The sequence below is a fragment of the Rhinoraja longicauda genome, chromosome 7 (assembly GCF_053455715.1).
Source record: "Rhinoraja longicauda isolate Sanriku21f chromosome 7, sRhiLon1.1, whole genome shotgun sequence".
Classification (NCBI taxonomy): domain Eukaryota; kingdom Metazoa; phylum Chordata; class Chondrichthyes; order Rajiformes; family Arhynchobatidae; genus Rhinoraja; species Rhinoraja longicauda.
Window position 1 is genome coordinate 41725239 of NC_135959.1, and position 18035 is coordinate 41743273.

At 40.5% G+C, this 18035-nt stretch overlaps 1 protein-coding gene across 3 annotated transcripts in view; it reads right to left on the reverse strand.

Annotated features, from left to right (window-relative positions):
• Window positions 1-18035, reverse strand: part of LOC144595191 (protein furry homolog) — a 144967-nt gene that overhangs the window by 98575 nt on the left and 28357 nt on the right. For all 3 annotated transcript variants that reach the window (XM_078402361.1, XM_078402360.1, XM_078402362.1), the window contains exons 5-16: window positions 15666-15756; window positions 14417-14496; window positions 14242-14322; window positions 11346-11514; window positions 9888-9980; window positions 9326-9424; window positions 7218-7319; window positions 6495-6598; window positions 6023-6131; window positions 4243-4329; window positions 3007-3178; window positions 1262-1394 (exon numbers count right to left, since the gene is read on the reverse strand). In XM_078402361.1, coding sequence (XP_078258487.1) covers window positions 1262-1394; window positions 3007-3178; window positions 4243-4329; window positions 6023-6131; window positions 6495-6598; window positions 7218-7319; window positions 9326-9424; window positions 9888-9980; window positions 11346-11514; window positions 14242-14322; window positions 14417-14496; window positions 15666-15756 — 1320 coding nt within the window. The remainder of the gene's footprint in view (window positions 1-1261; window positions 1395-3006; window positions 3179-4242; window positions 4330-6022; window positions 6132-6494; window positions 6599-7217; window positions 7320-9325; window positions 9425-9887; window positions 9981-11345; window positions 11515-14241; window positions 14323-14416; window positions 14497-15665; window positions 15757-18035) is intronic.

Here is an 18035-nt window from a genome sequence, read left to right on the forward strand (position 1 = left end):
AGCCTCTGTAAATTACCTTTAATATATAGGGAATGGATACAAAAGTAGGAAACAGAACTAGTGTAAATGGGTGATCGATGGTCGCCATGGACTCGGAGGACCGAATGACCTGTAATCATGCTGTATATTTCAATTAATTTATTCAATACAGAATTATCATTTCCAATCATAATTGTGCTCCTTCCATTAGCTTAAGTCTTCACTTGCATATAGAAATCTTTATGGAAATAATTTAACAAAAATGAACACATTACATAGAAAATAGGTGCAGGAGAAGGCCATTTGGCCTTTCGAGCCAGCACCGCCATTCATTGTGATCATGGCTGATCCTCCACAATCAGTAACCTGTGCCTGCCTTCTCCCCATATCCCTTGATTCCACTAACCCCTAGAGCTCTATCTAATTCTCTTTTCAATTCATCCAGTGAATTGGTCTTCTGTGGCAGAGAATTCCACAAATTCACAACTCTCTGGGTGAAAAAGTTTCTTCTCACTTCAGTTTTAAATGGCCTCCCCTTTATTCTTAGACTGTGGCACCTGGTTCTGGACTCCCCCAACATTGGGAATATGTTTCCTGCATCTAGCTTGTCCATTCCTTTTACAATGTTATACGTCTCAATAAGATCCCCTCTCATGCTTCTAAATTCCAGTGAATACAAGCCCAGTCTTTCCAATCTTTCCTCATATGAAAAATTTCCAATCTTTCTTCATATGACTCATGGCATCATCCCCAGTAACATATCTCACTTCATTCAATCCAATACTCAGAAATTTACAAGACAGTCCTCAGGTCACTTCATTTATACTAGAATTAGAGCAAACAAAAGTAGCCATCTACAGTCACTATATCCATGGATTATCCCAGAGTGGGACATCCTTCCCGACACCACCAGATGTGCACCAACCTTGTCATTCTTCAAGTCACAGCTCAACAACTTGGACATGGATCATCTCACCAAACGTCCCCACATAAGAATCTAAATAACCCTTTTGCAACCAGTACCCAAGCAAGTGAAACCTGCACGAGATTGCCCAGCTGTTGGCGGTTGTGCAGTAGAAAGCAGAAAAGAAAAAAAAGCAGAAAAGTCCCACCATCCCGGGGATTAACCTCGTGAACCTACGTTGCACTGCATTCCTGATTTATTGAGAAGATTTGTACCAGACCTGTACCATTTAAAACTGACTTTCAGCAGTACATAAAAACAATTCCATTATCTTTCATTATCAACTCTAAATTCTACATAAGCAACATTCTAGCTTACGTGATCATGTCTTCAGGCTCTTTGTTCAGTATCTGCATGTTCGTCAGCATCATACAACGCCCAACTTCTTTATCAAGATGTCTCAAGATACTATCTAGGGCTTTTCTTAATTGTGGGTAGTACAGAGACATTCCTGTTGAGCACAAATACAAATTTAGAATAGTTTGGATAGACTCCATTGACTGCGTTTAAATTCATTTGCAATTCCTCAGTAATAAAAAAAAACAAAATTAAAATACTGCAGATGCTGGAAATTCCAAATAAAACCAGAACATGCTAAAAGTACTAAGCAAGTCAGACCAAATCCGTGAGAGAGAAAGAAACATTAACTTTCTTTTGTGGAAACAAGGAACTGCAGATGTTGGTTTACAAAAAAAAAGGAACAACGTGCTGGAGGCAGCATCCCTGGAGAACATGGGGGAATATAGCCTTGGTAGTCAGATAATGAGTGAACATGAATGGGAGAGTGGAGAGTAAGGGGCTGCTACTGTTGAAGGAGAGACCAGATAGGGTTTACAGTTCGATGAGTGTACATGATCATGAGAAGAATAGATAGAGTGAATGCACAGAGACTTTTACCCAGAATAAGGGCATCGAGAACCAGAGGACATAGGGCTATGTTGCGGGGGGAAAGATTTAATAGGAACCTGAGGGGCAATTATTTTTACACAAAGGGTAGTAGGTTTATGGAACGAGCCGCTGCAGAAGGTAGCTGAGGCTAGTAGTATCACAATGTTTAAGAAGCATTTATACAGGTACATTGATAGAATAGGTTTAGAGAGATATGGGCCAATCGCAGGCAGGTGGGAGTAGTGTAGATGGGGCATGTGGTTGGAATGGACAAGTTGGGCCGAAGGGCCTGTTTCCACACTGTATGACTATAAGTGAGAGAATGGCTGGTCAGAGACTGGTGGGTGGCAGGTGGTCAGGTGAAGGCTGGGAGCTTGTTTTTGGACGTTTTTCTGGCATTGTGGGGAAAATCAGGAAGTTATATACCAAAACGGGAACCTTATAAGTTGGGTTCATGGTAGCCACACTTCAAAATTACAGAATTGACTTCTAGACATGCATAGAGAGCCATTGCACATGCTTGAGGTTCTCCATGTGTAAGGTCGTCAGATGCATGGAGGACTCGTGTGAAATTCAGAGATGATTTAGTTTAGTTTAGTTTATTGTCACGTATACCAAGGTACAGTACAAAGCTTTTTTGTTGCGTGCTAACTAGTCAGCGGAAAGATTATACATGATTACTATCAACCCGTCCACAATGTACAGATAGAGGATAAAGGAAATAATGTTTAGTGTAAGGTAAAGTCCGATTAAACATAGTCCGAGGGTCTCCAATGAGGTAGATGGTAGTTCAGGATCGCTCTCTCCATTTATAGGAGAATGGCCTTGAGCTACTATCTATGAGCATTGCATGTATGTATGTTATATGTGCATATCATGTATGCATATTATATATTTCATACTTATATTGGTTTAGGGTGACATTTCATGAATTTTATTTTAATATAATCCCAACCCTCTCCCACCCATCTTGCAGTAAAATTAATATTAATTCCCTTCTACAGTCCAGATTCCTGATTTCTTGTCATTAAGTATTAGACTAAATGTGCAGATTCAGTGAAGGAACAGGGTCTTCAGTGAGGTAGATAGTAGCTTAGTCACAGATAACATAACATTCTGAATTTTCAATGACCTTGTTGATAGTGATTAATTTTGCACATCAAGTTATGACTAACCTATCATTTTTGCTTCTTCTTCTGTAAGGGTTTTACTCAAGTAGGTTTTCTTCACCCTGAGTGTGTTCCCAGATGGAAGTACAGCTCCTGTGTTTGGCATTGGTGGCTCTCCGTCCTTCTGCTGCAGATTATCAGCAACTACAAGGAAAGCCCTCAGACCAATGTTCATCCTCTGCCAACCATAATGCAAAGGCAGAAATCAATATTTTATTATAAAGTGACAACTCTTCTTGATTTCCACTTGCCAGGTTTAAATTACATCTGTTAAGGCAATTCTCTTAATAATGTAAAATCCAAATTCAGAAAATAGTTAACTCAAGATGGTGGTATTTTTCATAAATAGCTGACATCCTATCTAGTTGACACAATAGCTGTCACAATACCCTAAGTGTGCCTCACCAATGTCTTATACAACAGTATAATGACCTCCCGACTTCTATACTCAATGCAAAGGTATTTATTTCACAAAATGCTGGAGTAACTCAGCAGGTCAGGCACCATCTCAGGAGAGAAGGAATGGGTGACGTTTCGGGTCGAGACCCTCAATGCTCAATGCTCTCATTGATGAAGGCCAATGTGCCAAAAGCCTTTTTGACAACCCCATCTACCTATGATGCCACTTTCAAGGAACTATGTACATGCATTCCTAGATTCCTCTGCTCTACACTACTCTCCAGGGCCCGACCATATATACAGTTTTTTTTCAAATTGAAAGGTAAAAAGTTCTTGTTCATTGCAACTCAATGCCAGAACCATGCATTTGGTTGTAGAATCATGATACTCCCTATTACATTGTCATCATTTATTTTAATGTCACTCTTGTCATTCAATCAATTGCTTACCATGCACTGTAACCAACTTTGTTTTAGTTTAGAGATACAGCGAGGAAAGGGGCCCCTTGGCCCACTGAGACGGCACCAACCAGCGATTAACACTATCTACACACACCAGGGTAAAAAACATTTTTTTTTACACTAAGGCAATTAACCTACAAATCTCTATGTCTTTGGTGTGTGGGAGGAAAGAAAAGATTTCAGAGAAAACCTACACAGGTCACAGGGAGAACGTACAAACCTCATACAGACAAGCACCCGTAGTCAGGATTGAACCCGGGACTCGGCCGCTGTAAGGCAGCAACTCTACCGCTGCGCCACTGTGCCGCCCTTACATCAATTCAAAATTAAAATCAGTCAAGGAGAACAAATTCTTTTTCATACACAAGTTCTTCCTTTTTACCTCTGGATTCAAACTGAAGGTCTTTGGTGATTTTCCAACGCTAAGAAGGTCAAATATGATTTCTTTCATGGCGAAATCTAATCTCTCCTGTAAAGTAAAATAAAAATAATTAAATTGCTTTTGAAAGTTGTTACAAAAATAAAATCAATAAAAATTAACACAAAAATAAAGAATTTTGAAAACACTCGGTTATGTGGAAGTATGTTAGCAGTAGTTTTTCTGCACCTCACAGTTAATATTTGTCTTGGATAGTAACACAAAATGGGCGATAGTGCTTTTGCGGCCAATATGTTGTAGACCAGATTTCCCTTTACACTGGAAAGGAATCAGGCAACGTGTAAAATGGGTTCTATTTCTGCATCCTCCATACTATGTCACTGCCTACTCAATGTCATTCCAATGCTTTGAATGGAATTCCTTCAAAGTGTGTGAATCTACAGAGTAATATGATTTTCCAAGCTATTGCAGCATCATGGTGTCATTTCGTCCAAGATTATCAAAAGTTTTAATGCCATTATTTACATATTCTCTTAGCTGTACCTGAGATTTTGATATGACTGAGAACATGGGATAATTTAACAAAAACTAAGCAGTATTAGGTAAAAAAAACCTGATTCTTTTAAATTCCACTCACGTGCAGTTTTTTGCTGCATTTCCACTGAAGTTCTTGCATTGATTTAAAATTGGGGTGCCAGTGTCATATTTCTATTTAAGCGTATCTAAAATACTGCACTGATCTGTTAAAGTAGTATGTCCTGGGAAAACTGCTTCAAAAAATTTAAGTACAGTACTTGAACTGAGGAACAATGCTTCAAACTATTACTCAGTAAAAGTAATAGAATCAGGACAATTCTATTGGAATATTGAATCAGGACAATTAACAATGCTCCATATCTATAGTACTTTTACTTTTACGGGGTTTGTATGTTCTCCCTGTTACTTTCTTATGATGGTTTGACTGTGGGTTTAGTTTACTTTACTTTTACATTCCCGCTGCGGACCTTTACCGTCCGGCGCGGCCTGGAATAGGCCGCGGGATTTTCTCCGCCCGGCGGGGGCTTCAATGTCGGGAGCCCCGACCGCCCTGACGTGGCAATTTCATCAGCCTGACCGTGGGAGAAGACGGCAGGGAAGAGAAAGACATTTTGGCCTTCCATCACAGTGAGGTGACTGGAGGAGACTCACTGTGATGGATGTTTTTTTTGTTTTATGTTGGTTTTGTGATTGTGTGTTTTATTGCTTTATTTTTATTGTTTCTTATTGTTGATTGTGGGTAACGGAATTTCGTCCAAAAACATGTTTTTGGATGACAATAAAGGCTATTCTATTCTATTCTATTCTATTTAGAGATGCAGCAAGGAAACAGGACCTTCTACCCACCAAGTCCGCGCTGACCAGCCATATTACACTAGCACTATCCTACACACTAGGGACAATTTACAATTTACAGAAGCTACAAACCTGTATGTCTTTGCAGTGTGGAAGGAAACGGAAGCACCCAGAGAAAACCCACACAATCACAGGGAGAATGTACAACTTCGTACAGACAGCACCTGGGTCTCTGGTGCTGTAAGGCAGCAACTACCGTTGCTCCACTGTGCCACCCTAATGTACTGAGGAGATCCACATTCTGCCATTCTACAGCAATGTGAGCAAATCCCCAACAAGTTCTTTATTAATGTTTTGTTGTGTATTAGTAAAATTTGAATTACTTATTCTATCCTGTCAGTGAATTATTGCAAGAATTAAGTTCTTGGTACAATACGAATCACATTTTTACCTGTGCAATAAACTGTATGATTTTCACAAAAATGTTGAGAGGCATATCTCTTGGCACCACACTCCGAGATCCCTTGGGGAAAAGTGTTGTTGTAATGCTTGCAAGTCGACTGTAAATGACAGAAAGATTGATAGTTGACTAAATTCTCCACGTTATATAACATTATGGAGATGTTTCAGCAGGCTTGAATCACACCAACAATAAAAGACTACATTGGGAATGTTAATAAACATATGGGCCTTGGGATACAGGTCCATAAATCCCTGCAAGTGAAGCACTTGTGGTTAGGGTGGTAAAGAAGGCAAGTGGGATGCTTGCCTTCATTTTGCAATCAGATGAATTGCAAAAGAAACATACAGCCAAACCAGATTCCCAGTTCTCTTTACGTAGAAATAGGGGATTGAGAATATACATAGGTCTTCAAAATATGGCATATTGATCATACTCTTTTAATATTATAGAATTCTATTACCTCTGTGTCACATTATTGCTTTCACATTTAATCCTGATCATGTAGACCCACAATAATCTGTACAATGATTCCAAAGCAACACGAGCCATTTTGGGATCTTTATTCTGCAACAAAAAAAAGATAATAGTTAATATTAAATTGTTTACAATAATGTTCCGTTGTTACTAAATATCTGAATTCAGAGATAAGTTTTAATTTTTCTGTACTTAGTACTGAGTACCATGTAAGAAAGACAATTTAGCCAATTGACAAAGAGAATGCCCCAGTTAAAAATGTATGTATTAAAAAAGAGGAATTGAATACATTTTTACACTGAATACATTTTTAAAAATCAGTTCTGCAGATTTTGCTTGGCCATAATTACAGATTATCAGATAAAATGTAGTGAAAACATTTGAGCTTCACAACTGAAGAAACCATGCAACCCTACCAGTGTCATGTCAAATGTCATCTGAAGCTCTTTTTATTTTTTGGTAAAAAATAGTTTTATAGCCAATAAACCTACAGATTTGCCTGTCTTTGGGATGCACGAGAAGCCCGGAGCACCCGGGAATAAATCCATGTGGTCACAGGGAGAACATGCTAACTCCACATAGACAGCACTCAAGGTCAGGATCAAACCTGGGTCCCTGGCATTGTGAGGTAGCGGCACTACCAGGTGCACCACTGTAGGCCCTCACGCACTCATAAACAAGATAAATTATTATAAACAGTTTTACTGACTTTGAGATTGGACAAACAATTGTTCAGGAAGATATGCCATCGGATAAGAAAGAATTGCTTCTGGCTGACACAGAGAAGGCAGGTTACCAAAGGGAATAATGCCTATGGAATAAACGAGGAAAAGGTTAGACATAATTTTACAAATTGAGGGAGATTACGAGCATTTTTAATATTCTCAGAAGTTTCTCTGAAGTGTTCCCTAACAAAGACATAAAATACAGCAAATTATTAATATATTAGTCCACTTTAGTGACATAAACAGAGAAAATGATGGCTAATGATGATTCATATATCTCAGCCAGGGCTCCTGCAATTTCTTCTCTAACTTCCCACGGTATTCTTGGATATACACGATCAGGCCTCAGAGTTATTCTACCTTCATACGTTTTAAAACTTCCAGTACAGAGGAAACTTTCCTGAACATGGCCATCCCAGTCTATATTAGGAAAGTTAAAATCCCTACTGCAACAGCCCCATTATTCTTGGAACTCTCCACAAACTGCCTGCATCTTAGGTGTGACACTGTACGATTCCCTGATCTCCCACACCCTGCAGAGGGATCGAATCACTGCCCTATCAGCCATCCCGACTGCACTAAGACAATAGAAGAAATTTATAAAGAGGAGCATGGGAGATTATCTTCACCCTCTCCTCTCGAGCCCTAGCCTTGACACTTACTGTCAATCACAGTTCCCCACCTCCGGCACAGCCACTCCCAAAATCAGCGGCTCAAAATCATTAGCTCTACTCATACCGGTCGGACTTCCTATTATACACCTCTAGGAGCTTTCATTCCCAGAAGCTAAGGCTGATTTTTAATCTCCATGCTCCTCCTCCTTGCAACTCAGCAGTCACTGTTGAAACTAACTTGCCCTTACTCTAACCTGTCCTTATGCTTGCCCTTACCCCAGTCTTTGTTGAAACAAATGCCCTTACTCGAATGGCTATTTCTCCAATCTCCCCCCGCTCCTCTCATTTTGTTTTATGATAGATTTTAGATACTCTAATATCTCACGCATTCCAGATGACGTTGATAAGATCGACTTTATAAAACTACTGACGTAACTATTAAAGGTGCAGAGATTCGCAAACAGGTGCAGCCAGTTTTTCAGGCAACATAGGCCGTTATTGACCTTTATTGCAAAGGGCTTGGAGTTGAAAAATAAGGGTGTTTTGCTGCAATTGTACAGGATAGTCATGGAGATATTGTCACGAGTGGGTGAGTCTCTAACAAGGTAGCACAATTTCAAGAAAAAGGGCAGGTCATTTAAAAGTGATGTCGAAATTCTACTCACAGGGTGTCGTGAGTCTCTGGAATTATCTCTCCTGGAGAGATCTGAAGGCTAGATAATGAGAAATATTTAAGGTGCGTCGACAATTTTTTTGAAAGATCTATAGATTATGCGTCAGGAAAATCTGGCACAGAGTAGGTGCCAGTAGACCTGTAAGAAAGACCAGCGGGCTGCGCGGCCAGAAGGACCGGCAGGTGCAGCCTGTAGAGGGAGCCACCGAGCCCGACCCCTCTACGTCCCCCATAGAGGAGGATGGAGGGAGCCGAGAGGAGGACAGTGGTCGCGAGAGCAAGGGATGGTAAGAGAGTGAATCGGCTTCATACCTTCCACGCCCTCAAGGTCCCCTGTGGGAGGCCCCCCTGGGGTACTGGCCGGACAAGGAGAGGGATGACGGTTCGCTGGATGATCCGGATGGAGGCCACGGCTGATGGCACTGCAGGAGCCGGGGGCTTTGAAAATGGCACCAAAACCTGGCAGCTCTTGCATGCGGTCTCAGTGGACTATTTCTAAACAGTTTGTACTAATTGGGGATTGTGCCAAGGTATGGTGATACTTCACTGAACAGTAAGCAAAAGCATAATTTCACTGTACATGTGATAAAAAAAAGAACCTTTGACCGTTGACAATTGAGAATATGTTGAGAACTGGGGTAGTTCAACCATGATCATACTGAATAACAGGGTAGTCCTGAGAGGTCAGCTGGCCTCATTCTGCTCCTATTTTCTTATGCTCTTGTGTAACAAGCAACCCATCTCCGAATTCCTTAATGGTAAATAATTTAACACCTCATATCAGTGTAAGCAAGAGTATACGCACCAATGAATGCTTTTTCCGTGCTGACAATTCCAATGTTGTGTCATAGAGGCTCTCCACAAAGTTTCGAAGACAAGGTACATTCACTTCATTTTTAACCGCCTTAAAAACATGGGAAAATAATGCAATGTATATGATGTACAACTCATTAAACATAATTTAATATGTGTTGGAAGGAACTGTAGATGCTGTTTTATGCAAAATGCTGGAGTAACTCAGCGGGTCAGGCAGTATAATTGGAGAAAAGGAATAGGTGATGTTTCGGGTCGAGACCCTTCTTCAGACTGAGAGTCAGTGAAGAGGGAAACTACAGAAACATCGAGATTCATCCTTTTGCATACCTTTCATTCATTTATTCTTTGTACCTCTTCATATCTCTAGTTTTGCTCTCCCCTGATTCTCAGTCTGAAGAAGGGTCTCAACCCGAAACATCACCTATTCCTTTTCTCCAGAGATGCTGCATGACCTGCTGAGTTACTCCAGCATTTTGTGTCTATCTTCGGTGTAAACTAGCATCTGCAGTTCCTTCCCGTACATTATTGAAGATGTAATTGATTATACTCACTGCGGCCACTGGAAATAGTATTTCCACAAAGAGCCCGGCTAATGCATGCCTGATATCTTTGTCCTTAACTTCCAAAAAATACTGCGCACATTCCTAAGGAAATAAATGAAAGGTAACTATAACAGTGCAATTCTAAACAAAAAAACATGTCTTTTTTTGTTGGTAATTTAACATTTTGCCAAGTTATATATGTTTAACTGTAAAACTGCATGGTAATAATGAAAAGCAATTTATTCAGAGAATAGTTAATTAGTAAATATGTATTATAATTCTTTTTTAAAAAAGGAACCTTGCCCATAAATACATAAAAAGCAGGAGTGGGATGTAGTTATCTAAAATTACCATTGAATTCCCCAATTCCAGGTAATATTCCCCCCACACTTTTCCCTCCATCTTTTCCCTGTGTCCCACCTGTGTCATCATCCATTTCACCCACTGTGTCATCCCACTCTCTCTCCCCCCCACCTTTCCATCTGTTTACCTTCCTCTGACTTCACATTGCATTCCCCTCTTCTCTCCTTCCACCCTTTTTGTCCCTTTTTCACCTTGAGCCTTTGTCCATACATTTGCTCACCTATATCCACCTATCACTCCCAGTAAAATCAACCTAAAGAAGGGACTCAGCCCAAAATGTCACTTATCTATTTCCTCCAGAGATGCTGCCTGACCCACTAATTTGCTACAGCATTTTGTATGTATCAACCTATCACTTGTCTGCCATTGTCCTGCCCCCACCTCTTCAAGTTTTCTTCCACCCCATCTCCCATCCACCCCCCAAAAAAAATCACCTGTGTCCTCCAGAGATGCTGCTTGACTAACTGAGTTACTCTAGCATGTTAGTTTCTTTTATTTTGGTAAACCAACATCTGCAGTTTCTTGTATTTGCAAATCTATGCTGGTCCTATCCTATTACTAGAGCGCAAGATTGTCCCAAAAACACTTTTGCCAGAATGCCAACTTGCTATTGGTATTGGTTTATTATTATCACGTTTACCGAGGCACAGTGAAAAACTTTTTGTGCAATCTAGTCAAATCAGTTAGGGAATATCCCCAAAGCAATGCGAGAAGGCTGACTAGGCAGGCCAGGCAGCATCTCTGGAGAAAAGGAATAGGTGACGTTTCAGGTTCAAAACCCTTCTTTAGTCTGAAGAAAGGTCCTAACCAGAAACATCACATATTCCTTTTTTCCAGAGATGCTGCCTGACCCGTTGAGTTACTCCAGCATTTTGTGTCTATTTTCAGTGTAAACCAGCATCTGCAGTTCCTTCCTACACAATGTGGGAAGGCTCACTGTTTAAAGGCTTGTTCTGCCATTGGTACAGACTGCCTCCTGCAATTTTGCAGTGAAAACACATTAGGAATTAGAACACCTCCCCCTTTGATGGTACTGTATACTATGTTAAAATATTATTGCACAATTATTACAGTTAAACCAACTGCAAGAGCCAAATGAATTACCTGCATAAATTGAAAAGAGGCTTCAAAGTCTTCCACAGGATACATCTTGATTCGAAAGAACTTCATGCCCATTATGAGGCTAATACTGCTTTGAACTACATTTGGGTTCTGTTCTTTCTGACGTAGTTCTTTAAGCTCCGACATAAATTTCTTTTTCACAGCTGGAAACCTACACGGTTAAGTACATGATTGTATGTGTTATATGTTTCCTTTTTTCCATAGAACATAGAAGACTACCACACAGGAGCAGGCCCTTTGGCCCACAATGCCTATGCTGAATATGTGTACGTCATAAAAGTAGAATTAGGCCTTTCGGCCCATCAAATCTATTTCGCTAATCAATCATGGCAAATCTATCTTTCCCTCTCAACTCCATTCTCCTGCCATCTCCCCATAACCCTTGACACCCTTACTAATCAAGAAATAATTACAATGCTTAAATAAACTAATCTCCTCTGCCTGCACTTTATTCATATCCCTCCATCCCCTGCATATCCATGTGCCTACCTAAAAGTCTCTTAAATGTATTATTGTATCTGCCTCCACCACTACATCTGGTAGCATATTTCAGACACTCAACATCCTCTGTAAAAAAATTACCCCGCACATCTCTTTTAATCTTTGCCCCTTTCACCTTAAAGCTAAACCCTAGTCTGTCATTCCCACTCTGGGAAAAAGGTTCTGAATGTCTTTCCTGATTGTCTACCTCCTCACAATTTTATATACTTCTATCAGGTCTCCCCTCAACCACGGTGTTCCAAGAAAATACTCCAAATTTGTCCAAAATTTCCTTAAAGGTAAGACTTAATCTTAATCATGACACTCTGCCAATTTTGGTGATGTATTTTGAGACCAATCTCAAACTGAAATCTGACCACATGCCATGATCCAAAACACATCCAATGACAAACATCTATCGCAAAACCATATTTTCCACTCTTTATGGCACGGTGGCGCAGTGGTAGAGTTGCTGCCACAGAGCTCCAGAGACCTGGGTTGAATCCTGACTGCAGGTGCTGGCTGCGTGGAGTTGTACGTTCACCCTGTGCTCTGGTTTCCTCCCACACTCCAAAGACATCCAGGTTTGTAGATTAATTCGCTTCTGCAATTTGCCCCTAGTTTGTAGGATGCGAAACTGGGATAACATAGAACTTGTGTACAGGTGATCATTGGTCGGCGCAGACTCAGTGGGCCAAAGGGACTCCTTCCACATTGCATCCCTAAACTAAATTAAATTCCTTAACGCCTTTCGTGTCCAGAACCTTATCTCCATCTTAATTATATACTACAATTTTGAGGTAGGGTATTCTACATGTTTACCAGCCTCTGACTGAATAATTTCTCCTCATCTCAGCCCCAAATGCCTATTCCTGAGACTGATTCAAGAAACTCTTCTGCCTCCCCATCTTCCAACAACATGAATGGATGTATCCTTCCAGCAGCCTTTTGAACTTTGTCAGAATTTTGTACATTTCCACAGATCTGCTCTCACTTCTCCAAATGGGTGAGCACAGGTCTAATTGATACCCTTTATCCCACTGAGTCCACGTCATCCAACGATCACCGTGCATTTTCTATTCTACACATTAGGAACAATTTACAGAAGCCATTTAACCTACACACCTGCACACCTTTTGGATGTGGCTGGAAACCAGAGCACCCGGAGAAACCCGCGCGGTCACAGGAAGAATGTACAAACTCTGTACAGACAGCACTTGTTGTCAGGATCAAACTCAGGTCTCCAGCGCTGTCAGGCAGTAACTTGCTGCTCTACCACTCTGCCACCCCTTTGGCGATGAGATTAAAAACTGTACACAATCCTCCAGGGCATGACCTCACCCAGGCCTGTGCAATTGTAATAAAACATTCCTATGTCGGTACGTAAATCCTCTTGCAATGAAGGAAAGCACATCAATTGCTACCCAATTCCAACTTGAGCGATTGCAACTTTTTTTTACTCAGAGGGTGGTGAGTGCCTGGAATGTGCTGCCAGGTTGAGGCATATTTTCAGTTTAGTTTTAGTTTAGAGATATAGCGCGGAAATAGGTCCTTCAGTCCACTGAATCCGCACTGACCAACGATACGATCGTGGCATTTAAGGCACTTTTGGATAGGCATATGGATATGCAGGAAACGGAGGGATATGGATTATGCGCAGGTTGATAAGAGATGGTCTTGACATCATGTTTGGCACAGATATTGTGGGCTGAAGGGTCTGTTCCTGTGCTGTACTGTTCTATGTTCTATGTTCAATTTTCCTCAACTGGCATTTTTGTTTAGCGATACAGGGTGGAAACATGCCCTTCGGCCCACTAAGTCCGCGCCGACCACTGATCACCCACACACTATTTCATGTTATCCCACTTTTGCATCCTACACACTAGGGGGAATTTACAGAGGTCAAATAACCTACAAACCTGCATGTCTTTGGAGTGTGAGAGGAAACCGGAGCATCCGGAGAAAAAACCCAAGCAGTCACGGGGAGAATGTGCAAACTCCACACAGACAGCACCCATAGTCAGGATCGAACCTGGGATCTCTGGCACTGTAAGGCAGCAACTCTACCGCTGCACCACTTCTGCTGGAAATTGTTGGTCAGCTAACTGGCAGGATTCCAATGAGGACGGGCAGTTACATCTATAAAATCTGATTCTGTACAAGGCTGGCAGCTGCTCCTTCCACATACCAGCTGAGAACTAAAATTAGATTTGGTTTTACACTCCAGTAGAGACAGAATCGTAGTGATGGCAGCTCTGGGGAAATTCCTCACCAATGTTGTGATCGTATCGCAGTCGCTCTGCTGTAAAATTCTTGATAATATATCTATGAGTAATCCTTATCCATAATTGTGTTTGCAAAATCTATTATCCAATGTAAATAGTAATGATCTACTCACTTTGATTGTGCCAGAACACCTATTACTTCTGCATATAAATCCGCTATTATATGCATATTTCCAGTGTTGGGACCAAGGTAACTAAACAAATAATAATGAGAATAAGCTAATGTCAACAACAAACATACGTTAAAAAATGTGAATAAAGTTAATAATGAAAATGAATGTGTTTTACCCCTCTTTGTATTTAAAGTGCTTGAATGCTAAATTAATAACTTCATGGACCAGGTTGTCTGGTACAGGATGAAGAGAAAGCTGAAAGGGAAAAAAAGATGCTAAATAATCCATTGAAGCAGAAGACATTGTAGTTGATTTTCATTTACCCGTGTCTAGTCTGGAAACTATTGACCGGCAAGAAAAAGAATTTTCGGAGCCTTAATAATTCCCAATGTTTTAAGCCTACTAATTTAATTTTTAGGAAGAATACAATCTAGTAATTAGGTAAATCGGGATACTGATTGCAATTTTCAATATAAATGGGTGGAATTTCTATATTTGGCTTAGTTGTACTAAATGCTGAGTATGATTTCCTCGGGAGAGAGAGAATGCTTCTTTATGCAGCAATTGGAGCAAGAGGATTTATGATCTGCCATAATGCCACTTGCTACATATAATGCCTCTGAAAACTGCTACTCGCAATTAATCTGTTCCCAATCAATAGATTTTCAAAACCCCAAGGAGCGAAAAATAATTCTCATTTTGGAACTCACAACCCCTCGGCTGAATTTAATTGAGACACAAGAAACTGCACTTGCGTGAATCTCGAGCAATACACAAAGTGCTGGAGGAATGCCGTGGATCAGGGGGCATCTGTGAAGGAAATGGACAGACAACACATCAGTTTTGGACCCTTCTTCCTTCTGAAGAAGAGTCCTCAACCAAAGCATAACCTGTCCATTCCCTCCACTGATGCTGTCTGACATGGTGAGTTCCTCCAGCACTTTGTTTTTTTGCTAAATGGTAATCTAAATCTAGCATGGGCCTCACAATTGTAACCTCCCTGTGAAGCAATGTCTATGTTGGCTAGGCTTCTCAAAAACCATCCTATGCTGAATTTGAGGCCATAGACAGTTTGCATACCCACTGCCCACTTACTTTGATGAAAAGTAAAATTTCCATGGCTAATATTCTAATCAATGCCATGCACATGCTCTGCTGTGGGAATTCCCTTCCTCTACATATAAAAGTGTTCTAGTCTCTGTTCTTCATTGCAGAACAACAATATTTAAAGGAAATAAATTACTGGATAATAACGGAAAGTGTCATCACACTTTTGAATTGCATCTTCAATGACTAACCCAATCAGAGTCATTTTAATAGAGGCAATTTATAGTTGATGTACATGCTTTTAAAGTAAAATATATTGCACAGTAAGCCAACATTAACAATAAATATAACCATGTAAATTGGAAATTGTTGCTTACCTGTTTTAAAACTTCAATTAATACTAAAGAAAAAATAAAATCAATTGCTAGATCCCTTCTCTCCAACAGATAATCCCTTTGTTGTTCATCTCTGAAATGACAAAATAAATGACTAACTATTTTGTGATTACATTACAATACAATACAATATATCTTTATTGTCATTGTACAGGGGTACAACGAGATTGGGAATGCACCTCCCATAAGATGCAATAATTTAATTAGCTAGTCAGTATTAATTTAAACAACCCAATGAAACAAATTGTAACAGTTTTAAAACAGAATAAAGTGCAAGTAGATCTGTGCCGGATCACTGTAAGATGTGACCATCCGGCTCAGCAGGACCAGTTCATAGCAGCTATGGCTCTGGGGATGAAGCTGTTCCTGAGTCTGGAGGTGCGGGCGCAGAAGGCCTTGTATCGTCTGCTCGATGGAAGGAGTTCGAACAGACTGTTGCAGGGGTGTGAAGAGTCTTTGTGGATGCTGGTGGCTTTTCTGAGGCATCGTGTGTTGTAGATGCCCTCCAAGGCTGGTAGCTGTGTTCCGATGGTCCTCTGAGCTCTATGGACTACTCGCTGGAGCTTTCCTCTCTGCCTCCATGCAGCTGAGGTACCACACAGGGATGCCATGTGTTAGGATGCTCTCTATGGTGCAGCGGTAGAATGTCGTCAGCAGCTGTTGGGGTAGACCAGACTTCTTCAGTGTTCTTAGGTAGAAGTCGTTGCTGTGCCTTCTTGACCAGCGCAGCAGTGTTATTGGACCATGTTAGGTCCTCCGAAATGTGAGTGCCCAGAAACTTGAAGCTCGACACTCTCTGCACACTGTCCCCGTTGATAAAGATCGGGGCGTATTCCCCGTTATGTGACCTACGGAAGTTGATGATCAGCTCCTTGGTCTTGGTGGTATTTAGGGACAGGTTGTTATCAGAGCACCAGTCCGCCATCAAAGGAATTATCTAATGACATGCATGCTTATGTCAGAGATAGTAGTTTATTAAATGTGTATGTACACTATCTACAATATAAAATTTGCATGTTTAGCATGCATTTCCTGAAACAGATCACATGCCTTTCTCAAAAGGACACAAAGCGCTGGAGTAACTCAGCAGGTCAGGCAGCATCTCTGGAGCACATGGATAAGTGACGGTTCACGTTGAGACGCTTCTTCAGACTGATCCAATAGACAATAGACAATAGGTGCAGGAGTAGGCCATTCGGCCCTTCGACCAGCACCGCCATTCAATGTGATCATGGCTGATCATTCTCAATCAGTACCCCGTTCCTGCCTTCTCCCTATATCCCCTGACTCAGCTATCCTTAAGAGCTCTATCTAGCTCTCTCTTGAATGCATTCAGAGAATTGGCCTCCACTGCCTTCTGAGGCAAAGAATTCCACAGATTCACAACTCTCTGACTGAAAAAGTTTTTCCTCATCTCAGTTCTAAATGGCCTACCCCTTATTCTTAAACTGTGGCCCCTTGTTCTGGACTCCCCCTACATTGGGAACATATTTCCTGCCTCTAACGTGTCCAACCCCTTAATAATCTTATAATTAAAAATTATTAGATGACCATTTATGTTATTATTTCCTGAGGGGCAATTTTATTATGTATGAATTGACGTACATTCTTAATTGAAATGAAAAAATATTAAACAAGGCTGAGTGAACTGAGGAATTCCAAATTTCATCTGAAGGTAAATTAGACTCTGAATGACCCAAGGCATTATTTAAGACCATTAAAGAGACAAAGACATACTTTATGGTCAGATTACTCTAACGATGTATGTAAATTATATTTCAAATATTTTAGATAGTACAATTTGAGGCACCAAGTCTAATACGGCAGCATTCTATCTGACTCTCACTAATCTACTTCACAGGGATTTTACCAGTATGCATAAAACAAATGTCTCATTGGCAGTTGTTGGTAAATTTCCCACTAATTTATAGGCTAAATGTGTGCAATCTCTTTTATTCAAAAGATTAAATCCGTATTGGATTCGTACAAATTTTGCATTAAACGTTTACTTGAAGTATCTTAGTTCATAAGATGAAATTCTGATGGAAAGTATAGCCATACAGATCTGGAAATTCCTTCTTGCAGTGCTGAAACAGAAATGGTATTGTGCAGCTAGAATCAGGCTGAGCCAAGAGTAGTACCGTGGCCATTTCCGAACTTCTTACTGCCTGATGGAAAATTTGACCTGTTGATTATATTTTGAAAGCACCAGAACTATCAATCAGATGTAAGCTTCCACTGAATTATGTTCACAATTATGCAACACCCAATATTTGCTAACATAAATATTTATATTGATCTTATTTTACATTTATAATGGCACGCGGCCATTTGGCCCATTGGGTCAATGCC